At 33.0% G+C, this 21,416-nt stretch overlaps 2 protein-coding genes across 2 annotated transcripts in view; one reads left to right on the top strand and one right to left on the bottom strand.

Moving 5' to 3' along the window:
- LOC129234269 (eukaryotic translation initiation factor 2 subunit 3, Y-linked-like) overlaps positions 1–14,923 on the bottom strand; it is a 41,863-nt gene extending 26,940 nt beyond the window's left edge. Inside the window, 4 exon segments of the mRNA XM_054868265.1 lie at positions 2,725–2,790; positions 6,626–6,687; positions 11,447–11,510; positions 14,839–14,923. Of these exon segments, the coding sequence (XP_054724240.1) occupies positions 2,725–2,790; positions 6,626–6,687; positions 11,447–11,510; positions 14,839–14,907 (261 nt within the window). The 5' untranslated portion in view covers positions 14,908–14,923.
- Positions 14,924–16,127: 1,204 nt separating this feature from the next.
- LOC129220800 (vesicle transport through interaction with t-SNAREs homolog 1A-like) overlaps positions 16,128–21,416 on the top strand; it is a 34,232-nt gene continuing 28,943 nt past the window's right edge. The window contains exons 1-2 of the mRNA XM_054855233.1: positions 16,128–16,227; positions 19,569–19,627. Coding sequence (XP_054711208.1) covers positions 16,134–16,227; positions 19,569–19,627 — 153 coding nt within the window. The 5' untranslated portion in view covers positions 16,128–16,133. The remainder of the gene's footprint in view (positions 16,228–19,568; positions 19,628–21,416) is intronic.

The raw sequence follows: 21,416 nt of genomic DNA, 5'->3' as shown, positions 1-21,416 counted from the left end.
AAGATAATAAATAGATTTCATTTTTGTAGCATAAAAGTAATTATATATAATCAATAATCTTTAAGAAACGATAGATTAGACAAAATACATTAAACAATACCAGTCTTAACCATTCATTAATTGGACCTTAAAAGAAAAATAGACAAAAGTTAAGCTGACTAATCAATATTGATGACTATTTTCATGCTCAAAAAATTAAAATAGCATAAAACTCAAGATGCACGCCATTAAATCATTAACATTTTGCTTCCATGGAAGACATTTAATTACTTACCGAAACAAAAAAAAAACCTTAAAAGTAAAGTTACAATTTATTTTGTTTCATTATAACTGTGATTATTATTTATTTATTACTTTAGTAGTTTATATATTTGAGCCATGATTTCTGCCACATCAAGACTTAGATAAAATGAAAAGCTTTCTGCGAACACTAATAACAACTGGAAATTTTTCTGCAGATAATTATTTTGCCTGATTCACCCTTAATTTATATTAAAATATGAAGAAGGCAAAAAAAAAAAAAAAAATGCTTTCAAATTACTTTTTTAAAAAATTTGCAATATAATTCATAGTTAATGCCAACTGAAGAACCCTGTCTTAACCATTATTTTTTGCCCAATCAATATTACTGTTTTTACTTTATAGTGAAAAAGTTCATGTAGATCTGATAAAACATGAGCTACCTGATTTGTACTTGAAAATTTTATAAAGATATTTGATTTTGTGAACATAACAACAAAAACTACTTATTTGTTTAAAATTTCTGCCAAAAAAAAAAAAAAAAAAAAAAAACATTTTCCTGCATATTACCTGTTCAAGTTGAAAATTAATGAGGTGCAGATTGTACGTCAGGGGCCAATCCAGGATTTTTTTTTCTCGCTACCTATTTTTGTGAAAGTATTGCATCATTCTATTTTTGTGAAAGTTTTTTTTATCATTAGCACTGTTTCTGTGAAATTTTAGAAAGAGGCATCCTCATTTTTGTAAAAGAGAAGTAGAATAAGTGAAATTTTAGTTCCAAAAGTGTAAATGTCATCTAGCAATATTTTTAACAGATTTCGTTTCTTGGGGAGGGGGGGGGGGGAGCTAAAAACCTAAGAAGTATGAAAAATACCATCGTAATTTCAGCTTAATAGGTTATGTACTGTGTACAATATAGGAAGTTATGAGTAAAACTGTTTCCCAAAACAGATGTTAAAAGATTGCGATAATATTGCATAAATACACTTTGGCGAGAAACAGCTAAAAATGAGTTAAAATACCACAAAAAGGTTGCTATTTAAGCGATTGTTCATAGAAACCAGCTTAGAATTTTATTTTATGAGTATATTTTGTTTTAAATAGAGAAATAAATTTTATATTTTAAAATGCGAATTTTTGATATTTTTATGAAGCTACTGATTTTATTACTCGTATTTTGTGAATGTACCGATTTCAAGACAAGATTTTTGTGAAGGTACCGAAAAACGGTAGCAAAATCGGCCTGTATTGGGCCCTGGTACGCTGACGTAGATTGTTTGTGCTTTTCTTTTCTCTCAATGCCAACGCAATGAAACTCAATTTACAGCAAAATTCACCAATCGAGACTGTGTTCTGTTGTCTGTAAAGTTGTCTACTTTACATAGCTTGAATTTTCCTCTCATGTGATTCAGGCAGTGTGAAATAAAAAACCATAATAGAAGCAGTCTCCATTTGCAGCCGTTTACTCCTTTCTCTTTAAGTAATTAGCGTACTATGATCACGATTTCGAGAAGAAATCATTATTTTTTAGATTCATTTTGCACAAGATTCCGAAGAAACAGAAATAAAGTGTGGGATATATTATTTTAAATTTCTTTATTTTTTCTTAAACAGGGTGGCGACAGGAACTGTGAAAAAAAAGTTCCCTGACTTTTCCCTGATTAAGTTCACCAAATTTCCCTGATTTACGTTACCAATGATAATGGTTTCCTTTCGTTGCTCTACCTGAAATCCATTGTATGTTTGTATAAAATGCAGTATTTTTAACGTTTTAAGTTGTGTAAAGTTGCTGAACTAAAGACATATTTTAAAAAAATGGTACTTTTTTAATAAAATGGTTAAAAAAATATATCAAGTCAATTTTTTTGGAAAAAGAACCAAAGCGTGAAAGGAAATTTCAAGCTAGGTAAAATAAACAACCTAACAGACACAGAAACAATCTTAGAAAGTTCATCCTGTGGTTAATAAGTAAAATTCAATACTTTGACGTTAAGGAAAAAAGATGCACAAATATGCGGTAGCGTATAATCGCACCTCATTAATTTTACTTTTTTTTTAAAGCAGATAATTGGCTGAAAATGTATAGGGAATTAAAATACTTAATTTTGTAAAGCAAAAAAAAATTTTTTTTTTCCTTCATAAAATCAATATTCCCTGATTTTTTGCTATTTTTTCTAAATTCCCTGATATTTCCCTGATTAATTAAGTTCTCTGACTTTTCCCAGATCTCCCTGATCTGTCGCCACCCTATTAAATTAATGTTAGTATGTAGTGAGAAAAAAAATTTCTGCGAACACCATTTATGCTTTCGTCTATATTATGCAAGACTGCACATCAATTTATAAAAAAAAAGTAAAATTGCACTCTTCAGGTTTTCAGAGAAATTTCCAAAATTCCCTGATTTTCCAGGTTTCCCTCTGGCGTGGCAACCAAGAGTTAGGTCAGAACAAGAGTCAGTGCCCACAACAATGGAAAAGTGCTCACCTTGGCATTAGCATAGCCCAGCTTGATGGTGATGTTTCGCTCCAGTTCATTCTTGAATCGGACAGTCTGCAAAACAAGGCGAGATTGTCAGTGATAAAAAAAGAAAGAAAGTCGCTGGGGAAAAAATTCCCCGTATGAACGTGCAGCATTAAAAAACACCACTAGTTGTATGAAAGCGTTACATCCATAGTTTCATTACTAGGAAAAATACGGAAATAAAGAAGAATTCATTAAAAGTGAAATTTTAGCATGGTGACTGAGCCTGAAAGTGAGAACCAGCACTGTGTACTAGGACGAACCAAAAAATTTTTTTTATTCTTTCGGAAGTTTGAAATTTCACGTTGATGAAACGTAGCCCCTACAGCCCCATCCATATGTACCAAAAAATATTTATCCAAATCAAATAACAGGGGTAGATGTGATCGACTTGTCACATATAGGACATTTTCCAAAAAAAAAATATAGGACAAATATATGACACATTATACGAATAATTTTGCTATGAAAAAATAAATAATACATATCATATGCTATTTAGTTATTCTTATCAGTGATCTTGTTTAAAAAAAAACTCAAACAATATTATAACTTACATCTGAAATGACTTTCCTGTAATTGAAAGAATAATTTTTGGAAAAGCACAGTGTACTTTATACTCTAAATAACTAAACAAAATTTGAGCAAAGATAATTTTATTATTTCTTCCTCACTCATGACCCAAGTACTAATTCCACTGTTCTTTCATTTTATATCTAAACTGAACACTTTGTCAGTCTTATTAAATACAAACAGAGCTTGAGAAGGATACTATTGACGTTTTTCAGAGTCTTCTTTATGCTTGAATGTTTCAGCATGCTGCCTCAATTGCGAAAATCCACTATTGCTTATGGGCACTGAACAGTTGCAAAAATGGCAAAAAGCGGTAAAATTATCTTTTCCTTTAGTGCACCATGCACCAAAATTTGTAGAATTAATATCCTGCTGGTCCAACCACTCCACACGAAATTTTGTTAAGTGATGCGATTTCGTCATTATAATTCCACTTATTACAACAAACTACGTTTTAACATCATAAGGAACTAACCATTCCACGATTCCAAAACTCCACAAAAAGAAAAGATTGCAAAAAGAATATTAGAACATTCCGATGAGATAATGCACTGAACGCAAAAATATACCAACGAAAACCATGATGGAAAACAATAGAGACGTACCGAGTACTCGGTAACTACTCGGTACTCGGCCAAATTCTGATCAGATACTCGGCCAGTACCGAGTAGTTGCAAAAAATTGAATATTGTCCAAGACAGATATTAAAATTTATAAAAAAGTGCAAGCATATTTAATATTCTGCAATCATTTACAAGTCAATTTTAAATTTTGAGAATAATGAAGTTTTTAATGCTTTAATGGAATAAATTTTTATTTTAATGTCCCCAAAGTTAATAAAACTTATTTATTAAAAATTGTGCAAAAAAGGTAAGTATACAAAATATGGAATTTTTACATAAAAAATAGAGTTTTGCTACAAACAAAAATTAGTTATAAGAAATATAAAAATTCCTTTGCTTAAAAAAAAGGGAAATAAAACAACGTTAAAAGCATAGTGCAGGAACACTGCAGACACGTGTTTTGGCATTACAGGAAATTCCTTTTTCAATGCACAAAATGTGAGCTTGTAGATTTAAAGGCATTCGACAAAAGTCAGATTTTTTGTCGAATGTCTTAACATTCGTTAGCTCACATTTTATGCACTGATAAAGACGTTCCTTGTAACGCAGAAACACGTGTGTGCAGTGTTCCTGCACATTTGCTTTTAAAAATTATTTATGTTTGGCAGACTAGAACTAAAATAGATTGGTATAGTTTGTCTTAATTCCAACTTGATCAATCATACCTTTTATTTATTTATTTTTAATTTAAAAAATAATTTTTTTGTAAAACTTTTGACGTTAACAAAATTTTTTAAATAATGCAAAATTAAATTTCAGCAGGTATTTAGTTTTAAAAACTTTCATATGGACAAAGAGGTCTATACTACTATTCCAATAAGTTCAAAATTGATCACGTGTGTCAGTGGTTCTTCTTAAAACATAATTGGTACAGGGGTAGAAGTGACTGACTAGTCACATATAGGACATTTTCCACAAAAAATATAGGACAAATATAGGACACATTATATGAATAATTTTGCTATGAAAAAAGAAATAATACATATCATATATTATTCAGTTATTCTTATCAATGATTTTGTTTAAAAAAAACCTCAAACAAAATACCTTACATCTATAATGACTTTCCTGTAGTTGAAAGAATAATTTTTGAAAAAAGTGTACTTTATAGACTAAATAACTAAACAAAATTTGAACAAAGATAATTTTTATTTTTTCTTCCTCACTCACGGCCCAAGTACTAATTCCACTGCTCTTAGATTTTATATATAAACATAACCCTTTAGCACTTGTATTAAGAACAAACAGAGCTTGAGAAGGATCCCTCTGACGTTTTTCCGAGTTTTTTTATGCATGAATGTTTTAGCATGCTGCATCCATTGCGAAAATCCACTATTGCTTATGGGCACTGAACAGTTGCAAAAATGGCAAAAAGCGGTAAAATCATCTTTTCCTTTAGTGCACCATGCACCAAAATTTGTAGAATTAATGTCCTCCTGGTTCAATAACTCCACACGAAATGTTGTTCAGCGACGCGATTTCGCCATTATAATTCCACTTATTACAAGAAACTACGTTTTAACATCGTAATGAACTAACAATTCCACGATCTCAAAATTCCACAAAAAGAAAAGATTGCAAAAAGAAAATTCCGATCAGAAAATGCACTGAACGCAAAAATATACCAACAAAAACGAAAACCATGATGGAAAACAAAACAAACGGCTGCTGCGCCCCCCCCCTCCAATGCAAAATTCTAAATCCAACTTCAGTATTAGTTCTCGAAACTCCATCCACTATAGAGTGACGTCACATTGCTGTAATCAATGAGAGAAGATGCCTCTTGCAGAATTTAGTCAGTTGAGTTTTTTAATTTGAAATTCGTTTGGGCACGTACTTTCAGCGAAAAATCCGATGTCAGAAAGTTTATTTACCGTTCTTTTTAAAAGATATATATGGTATAAAACGGGAATATAGGAAATATACGACATTTTAGAAAAATATAGGAAATATAGGACGATTTTGATGCTTTTTTTGAAAATATAGGATATATAGGACTACTTCGACCCCTGTTGGTACTTGTTAACTCGGCCGAGTAGTGAAATGCCGAGTACTCGGTAACTCGGTACTCGGCCAAAGTGCTACTCGGTACGTCTCTAGAAAACAAAACAAACGGCTGTGGCTACCCCCCCCCCCTCCAAACACAAAATTCTAAAACCAACTTCATACTCACTTCTCAAAACTCCACCCACTATAGTGACCTCACATTGCTGTAGCCAATCAGCGAAGATGCCTGTTGCAGGATTTAGTCAGCTTCGTTTTTTAAGTTGGAACTCGTTTGGGGACTTAGTTTCAGCTATATTTCAGTGAAAAATCCGATGTCGGAAAGTTTATTTACTGTTCTTTTTAAAAGATATATAGGGTAAAAAACGGGAAGATAGAAAACATAGGATATTTTCAAAAAATGTAGGACGGTTTTGATGCTTTTTTTTTGAAAATATAGAAAATATAGGACTATTTCGACCCCTGAAATAATAAACTTATCAAAAACAAATGCGGTAAAGTTACTTTAAGCACACAGCAATCTAAACATAACAATCTAACCCCCCCTCCCCCCTGCTCTAACCTTTCACACCTCTTTTGAGCCCTCATTTTTTTGGAACACGAGCCCACTATGTCAAGAGATATCAATAAGACGGTAAGACTTAAACAAGAGATATTAACGTTACCTGAACTCCAGAGATGGCTTTCACAACTGTAGATTTGCCATGGGCCACATGTCCGATGGTTCCTGCAGAAGAGAAAATCTCAGTTTAATACAAACATTAAAAAAAAATCAACAGATAATATATTTATACGTGTAAAATAATAACAAACTCTCTGAGACTATGAATAAATACCTCATTAAAATACCATTTAAAATATGCATATTGGGGTTCATTTTTATTTCAGTAAAAAGCTTTCGTTTGGTTTTCTGCAAAAATATGGCAGTCGTGATTTTCAAGGGCATATTTTGCCCAGGGCACAGTGCCCTGCCCTCTTTTGCACATTTCAAAGCGCCCTTTGAAATTTTAACTGAATTTCATCAAAATAGCAAACTTTTCTTTATTTTTTAAAGTGTAAGACTCACGCAAGCCTAGTTTTGGAAAGTGACAAGCTAGAATTTGATTTGAATATAAATCTGAATTTTCTTGCCTATAAATTTTAAACTAAACATAAAAAAAGCTTTTTATCTCTTTACCTCTACTAATAATATAGCTGAAAGTCTGTCTGGATCTCTGATATGCATAACGCCTAGACCATTCGGCTGATTTTCATGAAATTTGGTAAAAAGTTAGTTTGTATCATGGGGGTGTGCGCCTAAAAGCGACGTTTCGAAAATTCGATGTGGTTCTTGTACTATTCCAATTTTAGGAACATTTTTCAGAGCAAAATTATCATAAGATGGACCAGTAAATTACGAAATTATCACGACGTGGAACCCTAACACGGGAAGACCAAATGAACACAGCCAATGGGCGAGAAATTCATCATCCATTATTAGTAAATATACAGACGAACCAAGTGACCTTTTAATTTTGTACTACGGGCAAAGCCGTGTGGGTACCACTAGTAGTAAATTAAAGTAAGGTTTCCAAGAAATTATGGAAGGAAGTCTGTGGCGGGCATTGGGGGTGTGCACCTGGGGTTTTGTTTTTTAAAATTTGAATTAGTTTTTTTTTTGTAATTAAGTTTCTAAGCTCAAATTTCGCGTAAATTGCCTATTAAAGGGGTTAAACATTACTTGTACATAATATTATATATCATGTGTGGAGAGCGTAGAATTTTTCACGTTCTACGCAATTTGTTCCAATGCTCTAACTTAAATGTGGCAGGAGTTATTTGTGTTTTTAGCTCAATCTTTTTCAAATCGTGTTATTATACAACTTTTTTTAAAAATAACATTTTTACTTATTTTTAATACTAATTATGTATGCGCATGAGAAAAATCAGGTGAAGATGTATCGTGTTATATAGAAACTGTCGTACGAGACTAAGATATGATGTAAATCAAGGGATGTGTACCGTGTTATATCAAAACCAAATTTCTTAAAGGAAAGTAAAAACTTGAAACACACTGCCAGCTCAGTCATTCCAGCCAAGGACTAGAGTTTTGTGCTTATTAGCATTCATCAGCCCGGAATAGGGAGTGACCGAGCTGGCGGTGTGTTTCATGTATTTCTGCCTTAGCCCTGGCTATAGGGCGGTAACTTAATGAACATAAAAACTTATTAGTTATCAGGGTTGGCTTTCTGCCGGCAGAAACTAGTTTTTGCCGTGCCAGTGGCAGAAACTGGTCATAACCGGTTAAAACCGGCAGAAACTGGCAAAAACTTAAAATTGTCTTAAAAAACTAAAGAAATTACTAAATGATATTTGTTTAGGTAAACTAAAAATGAAACTTCATTTCATCATTGTAAAAAAATAAAATGTTATGCTAGTGCCCTTGATTTATTTCAGAAAGGGAACTTTTCGATTGCTAATGCTCGTAATATTTGGATTAATCGAACAAAGGACGAAAATCATATGGGCTCTTAGGATGGAAGAGTGACATACAGAATTAAAAAGGCTGTTCGTAATTTGCTCGCAAATATGCTTCATCTAAATTGCTTGTGTTTGAAATTATCATGTGCTTCAAGAAGAAAGTCAAATTTTAGTTGCCAATATTAATCTAGATTTTGTGCTTAATATCACAGCTTTGCAAAACAAACTGGCCCAACTTCTCGAAACTCATTTTTCCAGTCGAATTTTTACCACTACCCTAGTTACTACATGATAGACCAGTTGAATAAAGTATACAATTTGAAAGTTTCATGAATATTGCTTGTTTCTTGATGCATTGCCTGCTAGCTCTTCTGTTGAAAGAATATTCTAAAGTTTCTCATTCGTGCATAATAAATTGAGAAACTATTTAGATTTCTGCAACCAACTTTTCCAAAAAGCAACTGTAGGGTGAAGAAAAAAAAACATTTGATTTTGAACTGGGTTAATATTGTAAATTAAACTGTGCTTTTGTTAGCAATTATTTTTTTCCATGCATTTTCTGCTGTCTGTCAATGGTGTTTTTTTTTTTTTTTTTTTTTTTGTCATTTTGAGAGTTTTTGCCAGTTTCTGCCGAAAATGTGGCAGAAAGTGGTTTTTGCCATGCCGGTTTTAACCGGTTTCTACCAGTGGTTTTAACCGCCCCGGCAGAAACTTGCCAACCCTGTTAGTTATCAACCATTAATAGAATGTATTAAACAAAAATGAAATTCCATCTTTTTCAAATGTAACATTCGAGTTATATCAAAACCATGACGTATCAAATTCATGTTTCCTAGTGTGTCATATCGAAACCTTGTTGTACACGTACCGTGTTATACGAGGGACTCCTGTATCACGAAAATGAAAAAGTCTGGTAAACGCTGAGCCCCCATAAAAAATCATGGAAAGTGGAAAGACAGGGGCCAAACCAGGATTTTTTTCTCGCTACCTATTTTTATGAAAGTATTGCATCATTCTATTTTTGGGAAAAAATTTTTTTATCAGCACTGTTTTTGTGAAATTTTAGACGCATCCTAATTTTTATAAAATAGAAGTAGAACAAGAGAAAATGTCATCTAGTATTATTTTTAACAGATTTCGTTTTTTGGAGAGGGGGGGGGGGGCTAAAAACCTAAGAAGTATGAAAAATACTAGAGACGTACCGAGTACTCGGTAACTACTCGGTACTCGGCCTACTCGACCAATTTGCCGAGTACTCGGTACTCGGCCAAATTCTGATCAGATACTCGGCCAATACCGAGTAGTTGCAAAAAATTGAATATTGTCCAAGACAGATACTAAAATTTATAAAAAAAGAGCAAGCATTATATTCTGCAATCATTTACAATTAAAATTTATAAGTCAAATTTAAATTTTGAGAATAATGAAGTTTGTAATCCTTCAATGGAATAAATCTTTATTTTAATGTCCCCAAAGTTAATAAAACTTATTTATTAAAAATTACGCAAGAAATGTAAGTATAGAAAATATGGAATTTTTATATTAAAAATGGATTTTTGCTACAAACAAAAATAAGTTATAAAAAATGTAAAAATACCTTTGCTTAAAAAATAAAACAACCTTAAAAGTACAGTGCAGGAACTCTGCAGACACGTGTTTTGGCATTACAAGGAATTCCTTTTTCAATGCACAAAATGGGGGCTCGTAGATTTAAAGGCATCCGACAAAAGTCATATTTTTTTGTTGAATGTCTTTACATTCTTTAGCTCACACGTTATGCACTGAAAAAGACGTTCCTTGTAACGGGGGGGGGGGGGGGGGGGGGGGGGGGGGGGGGCGGGCAGAAACACGCGTCTGGAGTGTTCCTGCACATTTGTTTTATCTGCTTTTAAAAATTATTTATGTTTGGCAGATTAGAACTATAATTGATTGTAAGAGTGAAGGCTTTCACGGCCGGTGTCAATATTATGACACCGGCCCCCCCCACTGTATACCAATCAATTATATTATTATATTATGACCCATTAATATAATAATATAATTGATTTTTATACAGTGAAACCCTTCCTAACGGACACCCCTCAAAGGCTGACACCCCTCTTATGCGGACAATTTTTAATTCCCCAGTTCCAATGCAAATAACATTATTAAACCCCTGTCCTGCGGACACCTCTATATTGCAGAAAAAAAATTTGTCCTGTTAGTGTCCGCATTAGAGGGATTTTACTGTAATTTGTTTTAATTCCAACTTGATTAATCATACCTTTTATTTATTTATTTTTAATTTAAAAAATTATTTTTTTGTAAAATTTTTGACACAAAGAAAATTGTATATATATAATGCGTAATTAAATTTCAGCAGGAATTTAGTTTTAAAAACTATTATATGGACAAGGAGGTTTATACTACTATTCCAATAAGTTCAAAATTCATCACATGTGTGTCGGTGGTTCTTCTTAAAACATAATTGGTACTTGGAACTCGGCCGAGTACTCGGTACTCGGCTACTCGGCCAAAGTGCTACTCGGTACATCTCTAAAAAATACCATCGTAATTTCAGGTTAATAGGCTGTGTACAATATAGGTTTCCCAAAACAGATGTTGGAAGATTGCGATACTATTGCATAAATACACTTTGGCAAGAAACAGCTAAAAATGAGTTAAGATACTACAAAAAGGTTGCTATTTAAGCGATGGTTCATATAAACCTGCTTATAATTTTATTTTATGAGTACATTTTGTTTTAAACAGAGAAACAAATTTTATATTTTAAAATGCTAAGTTTTGTGAAATTTTCGATGTTTTTGTGAAACTGATTTTATTATTTGATTTTTGTGAAAGTACCTATTTCAAAACAAGATTTTGTGAAGGTACCGAAAAATGGTAGCAAAATCAGCCTACATTGGGTCCTGAAGTACCGTGTTATACAAGGGATTATCATATCACGAAAATGGAAAAGTCTGGTAAATGCTGAGCCGCCATAAAAAAATCATGGAAAGTGGAAAGAGAAGGGAGAAAATGCATACCTATGTTGATGGTGGCCTGTCTACTGATGACCTCTTCCGATAATGGAGACAGACGACTCACGTCCTGCAACAAATTTCGGAAATAAGCATCGAGCACACACATGCATTAAAAACATTTAGTTTCCCTAAATATGTTTATTTTTATCATAGGAAAGGTTGACACGAGTTGTCGTTTAAATCATTTCCCACACGGTAGAGCCTCGAAAAATCGAGGTTCGATAAGATTCGAGACGGCTCGTTCCTACTTTAAGTCGTATTTTTTAATAGTAAAGAACATTCTGCAGTATAACATGAAAATAAAAATAATTGGCATTGCTTCATGTTCCTAAAAACATACAATAAGATCCCTTGAAGTGAATAACTTGAAATGAAAATGACAGCGAATTGACAGCTCTTTCGGAATAGTCGAACACCAAAAATCGAATTATGTGACTCGACTCCACACGAGTTGCACATACAATATTCTGGCTTTCTACGATTTAATTATTTTTTTTTTTTCCCAACAAGAAGACTCAAAACCATGAAAGGGCTAATCAAAAATTATTTTCTGGAGTTTTAAAATGCAAATTTATAGAAGAATTAGAGTGACAAATATTATTGTGACAGCATTAGTACTTCCTTTCCGTCATACAAGCGAGTGACAGGTGTTAAAATTTTTCTCATAATCCGAGACAAGGTGAACTTCATTTACCTCAGATTTTCGAGACTCGACCTCGGAGCAGGAATTAAAATGGAGGGAACGAGTTCAACCATTGGCTCAGCAAAAGATGACCCAAAGACCCCAAGTCACAACGACAAATGGTTGGCACGTTTCGCGTGAAACAAGCAAAATAAACCCGATTTCTTCCAATGCTTTGCTTTGAAATCGATCACGTGACTTGGGCACGAATGAGTCCATTTTATCTCTTCTCAATAGACTCCACTCTACTTTCATACAAACAAATTACAGGGGCCAATCCAGGATATATTTCTCGCTACCTATTTTTGTGAAAGTATTGCATCATTCTATTTTTGTGGAAGTTTTTTTTTTTATCAGCGTTGCTTTTGTGAACTTTTAGAGGCATCCTAATTTTTGTAAAAGAGAAGTAGAACAAGTGAAATTTTAGTTCAAAAAGTGTAAATGTCATCTAGTATTATTTTTAACAGATTTCGTTTCTTGGGGAGGGGAGGGGGAACTAAAAACCTAAGAAGTACGAAAAATACCATCATCATTTCAGCTTAATGGGCTATGTACTGTGTACAATATTGGAAATGATGAGAAAAACGGTTCCCCAAAGCATGTTAAAAGATTGCAATAATATTGCATACATACACTTTGGCGAGAAACAGCTAAAAACTAGTTAAAATGCCACAAAAAGTTTGCTATTTAAGCGATTGTTCATATAAACCTGCTTAGAATTTTATGTTATAAGTACATTTTGTTTTAAACAGAGAAATTTTATATTTTAAAATGCGAATTTTTCGATGTTTTTGTAAAGCTACCTGATTTTATTGATTTTTGTGAAAGTACCTATTTTAAAACAAGATTTTTGCGAAGGTACCGAAAAACGGTAGCAAAATCAGCCTGTATTGGGCTCTGAATTCGGTTTGTTTGTCAATTCCATGGTCAAATACATTGTAAAAAGTGGGAAGCTGTAGCAAGGATGAAACAATTTTTCTCACAGGCTCTATCTTTTTCTAAATGATGCAAATACAGTCCAGGGACATTTCAGACCGACATATTTTAGCTCAGGAGAGATGACGAAATCGAGCCTAGAAATTACATTAAAAATTCTATTAAGAAGCTGTTCCCACACACAAATGACATCACTTGCTTTTCAACAATTTTGACAATTCTCTCCCCACCCCCTGTTGTGACCAGTGTTGCCAGATGATCAAATCCAGATTTCCCCAATTTGCTTCCAACTTTTCCCCAAAAAGCCATGTTTTCTATCAAAATTCCCCAAATTCAAAAATTATTTTTCCACTAATATTTTCATAAAATGAATCGACTACCTCTGATATTTTTGTCTTTTGAATAAATTTTTTTTCCCCAAATTTTCCTATAAAATTCCCCAACTTTTTTTTTTCTTTCCATTTTCGCTTTTTTTTTTGTCTTTATCTTTTTTTTATCTTTATTAACTAATAATAAAGCTGAAAGTCTCTCGCTCCAGATCTCTGTCTCTGTCAAGATTTCTGTGACACGCATAGCACCTAGACAGTTAGACTGATTTTCATGAAATTTGGCAAAGAATCAGTTTGGAGCATGGGGGTGTGCACCTTTAAGTGATTTTTCGAAAATTCAATTTTGTTCTTTTTCTATTCCGATTTCAAGAACATTTTCTCAAGCAAAATTATCATAAGATGGATGACTAAATGACCAAGTCATCATAACGTGGGCAAGCCAATTGGCGAGAAATTCATCATGCATTATTTGTAAATATACAGGCGAACCAAAAGACCTTTTAATTTTCTACTACAGGCAAAGTCGTGCAAGTGCCACACTGAGAGATAAGAAATAACCAAATATTTTCTTTCTACTCGCATTTACTACTCTGCTTCTGTATGTATATTTAAACCATGATTTTTGTATATATTTATCCAAGAACATTCTTCATCACACTTCTTTTTGCCTGTTTCACCTATCAACTAGTTATTCACGCAGAACTATTAATGCGAATTCCGTAGCATAATATTCCACATAATACGAAATGCGAATTCCATAAAGTTGAGCAAAGCTAAACCACCGCTGTTTGATACAAATAATGTAACTACCAGATGTCAAGAGGCAAATTTAATTAAATTTTTTCCCCCCAAGAAAAAAATTTTTCCCCAAAGAATTCCCCTCAAAACCCATTTCCCCAGAGAGCACCAGATTTCCCCAAAATGGGGAAATTTCCCCCAATCTGGCAACACTGGTTGTGACATGTCAAGCTACTTTTCAAAATATTCTTTAAAAAAAATTTGCATGGTGTTACATTTCTTGCTACCCTCTCCTTCCAGATAACACAATTTCACGACCCCCCCCCCCCCCTCCCCAGGCTGCTCACATTGGTGGGCAGCCCATTTAACAAATTTTAAATAAATGAAACAACATCATAAGTTCAGCTCTCCGCGTAATCCCCCCATACACTGAATATTCCATTTTAAACACACCACATAATTTTGTTAAAGAAAAGGACACTAAAAATCATGAAATGAAATACTCGCGAAATAGCATTCAAATGATAATGAAACGAAATTGAATCGAACATGTGGCCAATGTTCGTTCTCTTCCGTCAAAGACCTCTTGCATCATTCGCTTCCGTGACCCTGTTCGCCCTCGGAACGCGAATCAACCTGATGAAGTTATTTTTCGCCACTTTGACACGCTCGCGTGGAACATTTTGAAAAGGAAAATAATCCTTACGAACCAATTTATTGAGGTCTTGTTTCTTTAATTGAGGTTGACCCTGCGGTATCGCATTTTCAGCGGGCGCCATCTTGGAAACGAAATTGAACTCGAAAAGACGGTTAACGTTAACATACCGGCGAAATTCTGGCACATGTAGTTACATTCCCCGAGCTAAAATAAACTAAAAAATAGACAATACAATGAATATTTTACATTGAAAATTTATATGAAAAGTTTTTTACATTTTTATCTGGAGTAGGAGATTGCTATTCCTATTCCTATTCAGAGTCACAACTGACTACAACTGTATTTATGTCGAGGACTGCATACTAAGTGCCTTGCCTCCATTATTTTATAGACCGATAGATAGCAGCACCATCACCGTATCGAACAGTTAATGAGAATTTAGGTTGCGTTCGACGAAACTCACCGGTCGACCGGTAATTAACTGTTTACTAAGGTTGCGTTCGACAAACCTCACCGGTTTACCGGTAAGTAACCAGTAACAAACCGCAGCGTTCTATCATCTATCGGTTACCTCATCGGTTACCATTTTAAGCTGTTGATTGGTTGATTGGAGCACATGATCTAACCGATTCGTTCTATGATCAACCGGTTACCACGGCGGTTACCATTCTAAGCAGTTGATTAGTTGATTGGAGCACGTGATCATTAGCTATCACGTGATTAATTAGCCGGTCGCTCTTGGTCAAGCTCGTCGCCCCTGGAGTAGGAGATAGTATCCTATTTAAATCGGTTGTGATCGAGAAAAGCCTTCATTCGTCATCCGATCAGATTCAACTTTTAGGGGCCGTGGTAGCCCGATCGGTAGAGTGCCGGATTCGGGGCCGGAGGGTCCTGAGTTCGAACCTCAATGGTCGAAGACCCACCGTCGTCATTACAGGGGACTGGGCGACGTTAAATAGGCTCGTGGTCTCAATGTCCTCCAAGTGAAACGATACCTCTGGGGGTGCTAGCACCAGGTAGCTATTAGCTCCTGGACTTGTTCTAAATTCTCATTAACTGTTCGATCCGGTGATGGTGCTGCCATCTATCGATAAATTAAATAATGGAGGCAAGGCACTTAGTATGCAGTCCTCGACATAAATACAGTTGTAGTCAGTTGTGACTCTGAATAGGAATAGGAATAAATTTTGGCACTTGTATTTACATTTCCCGAGCTAAAATAATCTAAAAATAAACAATACAATCAATATTTTACATTGAAAATTTATATTAAAATTTTTTCTATATTTTTATCTGGCAGATTCAACTTTATGAGTGGCAACATATTAGTTAAAGGGAAAAACAAACATGGCGTCGTTGATGGACTCTTTCGAGCAGCAATATGCTTCGCTGTCAGCTGATATTACCTCGAAAACGAGTGGGCTGATGAATGTATCTGGAGGTGAATTATTTTTATGTCTGCATGCTATTAAGAGCCTATTTTATCTTTGGGAATATACTTTTGGACTCGAAATTGGGTGATACTTAGCTTCGTTTGCGTACGTAACTACGTAGTCAGCAATACATAAAAGTTTTTTTTTTATTTTTATCACGGTTATATTAATGTTATCATTTGCTCGCACGGTCATGAAAAAATGAACAAGTAGACGAATCTGAATTGATTACTGTTTCATGCCTGCTTCTTCTGACTTTTTAATATTGAATTTGTGAAATGATAGTCAATGACTGGTGCGCTTGGTTATTAATCGTTTTCCACCCCTTAAGGGTTGTCCTGCGTTTTCCACCCCAGAAAAAGTCGCCCTCAAAGAAGTATCATTTTGGGGGAAATAAAAGAATTCTGGACTCAGGGTTGGCAAATACCTTGGTTTTTTTTAAAATCCATTTTTTTTTTTTTTTTTGAGGTTTTTTTTAAAAAATAAAACACAACTAAAGCTGGGTTTTTCAACAAAAAAAATATGGGTTTTTTGTTTCGTCTTTTTTCGGAAAAAGGATGGGTATTTGTAGCATAAGCATATGGACAAAGCGTAGAAAATGTCTTGGGGTCGAAAATGCTAGAAAACTAATTAAAATTCTGCATTTTCTGAAGAATAGTAAAAAAGACGTTACTGAGAATGGTGAAGTTTCAGATTTTTTAGTTTCTATGATTATTGATTACCAACAGTTTAGGCCAAGTTACTTCTCGTCAGTGTTGCCAGATTGGGGGAAATTTTCCCATTTTCGGGAAATCTGGTGCTCTCTGGAGAAATGGGTTTTGAGGGGAATTCTTTGGGGAAATTTTTTTTTCTTGGGGAAAACCTGAGGGGAAAAACCTCAATAAAAAAAGATTTTTTTTTTTTTTTTTTTGTATTTAGATTTGCGTCAAGAAGTAGTAGTTACATTGTTTGTACCAAACAGCGTTGATTTAGCTTTAATTATCAACTTTCTAAAATTCAAATTATGTGGAATATTATGCTACGGAATTCACATTAATGTTCTGCGTGAGTAACTAGTTGATACGTGAAATAGGTAAAAATAAGTGCGAAGAATGTTCTTAGATAAATATATACAAAAAACATAGTTTGAATGTACATACAGAAACAGAGTAGTAAATGCGAGTAGAAAAAAAAAAACCTTTGGCTATTTCTTATCTTTCGGTCAGGCGCTTATGACTAGTGGCACCCTCACGGCTTTGCTTGTAGTATAAAATTAAAAGGTCTTTTGGTTCCCCTGTACATTTACAAATAATGCATGGTGAATTTCTCGCCCGTTGGCTTGCCCACGTTACGGTTCCACGTTATGATAGCTTGGTCATTTACTCGTCCATCTTATGATAATTTTGCTCTGGAATGTTCTTAAAATTGGAGCAGAAAAAGAACAAAATTGAATTTTTGAAAAATCACTTAAAGGTGCACACCCCCGTGCTACCAACTAATTCTTTGCCAAATTTCATGAAAATCAGCCGAACAGTCTAGGCGCTATGTGCATCACAAAGATCCTGACAGACAGAGAGGCTTTCAGCTTTATTATTACTACAGATAAAGAAAGATATTGATAAAGAAGACAAAAGAAAAAGCAAAAATGGGAAGAAAAAAAATAGTTGGGGAATTTTATAAGAAAACTTGGCTATTTGGGGGAAAAAAAAATTTTCAAGAGACAAAACAGACAGACCGAACATGCTATACACAAAACATTTGAATGTCTTTAATGATTATTAGGAGCCCCATATGTATAGCGAGCACATGAAGAAAAAAATTTGCTTTTTACAAAATTTTATTTTATAAGAAATAAAGTGAATAATTTTTACACTCGTTCAATAACGTGTTCATACCAATACGTTTTTAGTCATTCCTTCTAATCAGTATAGATTCAATTCAATAATCAGAAGCAACTGAAAATGGGAGAAAAAAAAAAATAATTGCTAAAAAGTACTGATTGATTATTAAAAATTCCAATGAGAAATGTAAAATCACATATTCTACAACTACATTTTTTTTTTTAATGTATATATTATTGAAATGCTTACTAACAGACTTAGATAAAATGAAAAACTTTCTGCGAATACAAATCCAAACTGGGAACTGCAAATAATTATTTTACTAAATTCGCCCTTGCATAAGGAATTACGTTGATATTCAAACTAGAATGTCTCTCTTCATGGTATGAGGGGTAAAAATTGCTTGTCTTCTTCTAAATTTTAACAATGCAATTGCCTGTTTGGTGATATTTTGATACCGTATATACTCGCGTATAAGTCGAGTTCCTATTTTCAGAAAAAAAGCAGGAACCTTTTGCTGCTAATTTTGAATATTAACGTTATAAAAAAAAGGTTAAATAAAATGCTATGAACATTTTTTTGCTAAATTTGTCTGATTATAATTCTTTTGCACTCACTTTTGCAACTGATTTTTGAAAAAAGGGTTCGATTTTGCTCTTACGATTTTTGTTACTTTTTGCTTTTATTTTGAATAAATGTCTATAAAATTTTGCTCTCATATGCTCTCATAACCAGCCTTAGCAAAATTTTGTAATTTTTTTTTCTTTCATTTTTTTGCTGCCCTAAAAATCCTGTGGCCTCTTATTTGTCATTAATCCCCCCCCCCCCTTTTCAGTCCTATTTGCTGCTTCTGGTATGTATGAATGCCATGTTATTGGTTTTCTTTTCTTTTTTTTTTTGTGTGTGTACCATAATTTTTTTCTTTTACTGAATCTTTTGTGGGGTTTGTCTCATCAATTTCTCTTGGAGAAAATATTTGTACTTTATTTTATGATCTAATGATAAAATAATGTACAATTGTCAATTATAGTAAATAGCAATAATTATGCCTGATCACTTTCTTAAATCATGTCTGGTGTAAGAATTTCTTCAAGTAAAGACATTCAAATGAATTCATTAAGAATGTTTTTCAATTTCAATCTGTTTCCCTAAAGTAACTTTTGCCCTTTTTTTTTGTTAATATTGCACTTTTCAATAATACCTTTTAATATATTGCACATTAATGCTGATTGCTTATGCTGATGCTTAATGCTGATTGCTTCATTTTTGATGATTGTTTCATATGTTATGGAATAACTTTTAAAATTATGGGTGCTATTCATGTGTTATTTTTTGCATGAATAAAAAATCTAACATGTATCCATAGTAGTAGATGAGAAACATAAAGTCATTGCTTAGCTACAACCCTTAATTGTAAAACTTAAATGTGTCAGAAACAAATTCAAGGTTTTTTTAATTAATTATTTATTTTTTTTAATGAAAGAATTTCACGAAACAAAACATTTAATCTCTTATTTTGGCATTTTCAGTCGAACGAAAGATGCTCATTGGCCAAATAGAGAGACAATTGGAGGAAGCTCATGAATTGGTGAGTATACCTGCCTATAAGTGATTCCGTTTGGGGATTTTGTCATACTGAATTTTCTACTCAGAATGGTGCTTATTGTTTTGTAAGTAGTGTTTCTATGTTGTAGAATTGATCAATATTTATCAAAAATGTTGCTTAAATTAAAGGCAGTGAGATTTTGCAAGGCTAAGATGGTGAGAGAGGTCCACTTTTTCTGACTGGGTACTTTTCTGTTATGAATACTTGGTGTTTTTTTAAATGTTGACAGTTCATTTCTATTTCATTGATTGGCGACAAGTTTGGTCTATGTTATGTACAAATAGTGATGTAAAATGCCTGGGTATTTATTTTTAGGGGTAAATACCCAGGGTATATACCCGGGAAAATACCCAAAATGGGTATTTATTTCAAACATTTATATTCAACAAAAATACTTTGATGTATGTATTCCACTATGTATATATATAACCAATCATATACAAAACAATAAATTTTTTCCCAAAATTGTATTTTGATCACATATTTAAAGAATTATTGTGCGAAACAACTTAGCAATCTAATATGATATTCACATTAAATGTGTTACATATGCCTAATCAATGTTGGTAGCCAAATTTCAGATATAAAAAGCCATTCTACAAAAAGTAAAAAGCTTAACTAGTTATGAAAAAAAGCAAACATCAATTTTTTAAGGTTCTAGTCTTTTATAACGCAGTAATATGTCCCTGCATGACATCAAAATGTAACGAAATGTCGCTCAATTTATTATTACTATTTATTTACCTATATCTTTTATAGAAATTTCCTCCAAACCTAGTTCAAGTGTTCAGGCGTATTGTGCATATCATTTTTTCATTAAGCCTTATATTTCATTATGCCTTTAATTAAAAAAAATTATAATACATAAATTTTTATATTTTTAATCGTTCCTTTGTTGGTTTATGTTTTAAAAAAAAAATCACCTTTTGATACCACCTAAATTTTTTTTGCAAAATTGCCCATTTCTAGGGGATTTGCCCTGCCTTTGGATAAATACCGAAAAAAAAATTTTTTTATCTTCCCACCCTACATCTCTAATTGGGTGTATTAAAAAAAAATTTGAATACATTTTCATCCTGAAGTACCGGGGAGCAAATGCAAATAAGCAAGGCAACAAAAAACAATATTTTGATTTTTTTTTTGCTTATTAATGTGAAAACTGTTTCTATATTTGCCACGTTATCACTTAAACAGCAATAAAATAAATAAATAACATCATAATCTTAATAACTTCTCTGTTTACTCCTCCAAGTTCATCATTGAATTGCTTATACTTCTCCAGTTATGACATTGAAATGAAAGATTCTTTGGTTCACGATATGTTTCTTTCATAATTTCATCAAGTCTTTCAATTAAAAATACTATAAACTTTGTAATACATATGAGTTTTACCAATTATTTCATATTTAGATTTTGAAAAAAATTTCACGTTCACTTTTTGCATTTTTTAAAAATACCCAGTTTTTGGGTATTTACCCAGGCCTTGGGTAAATACCCAAAAATTATTTACCTACCCGCTGGGTATTTACCCGATCCACATCACTATGTACAAAACATTTGTTTGGCAATACTATACATTATTTTTGTCTTTTTAATGGATTTATAAGCAAAACAAACCATTAAATATTCCATTAAAATGAAAGTTACCCATAACTAAAAGAGGAAAAACGGATTTAAAATAATTTGGCAAATAAGTAAAGTTACTTTAAAAGCTCCATGGAAATAAGCAGCCTGCTTTTATGTGCAACTCATTATCAGCATATGTTTAGAT

The sequence above is a fragment of the Uloborus diversus genome, chromosome 1 (assembly GCF_026930045.1).
Source record: "Uloborus diversus isolate 005 chromosome 1, Udiv.v.3.1, whole genome shotgun sequence".
In the NCBI taxonomy this organism is placed as follows: domain Eukaryota; kingdom Metazoa; phylum Arthropoda; class Arachnida; order Araneae; family Uloboridae; genus Uloborus; species Uloborus diversus.
This window is presented reverse-complemented; position numbering and strand designations above follow the sequence as displayed.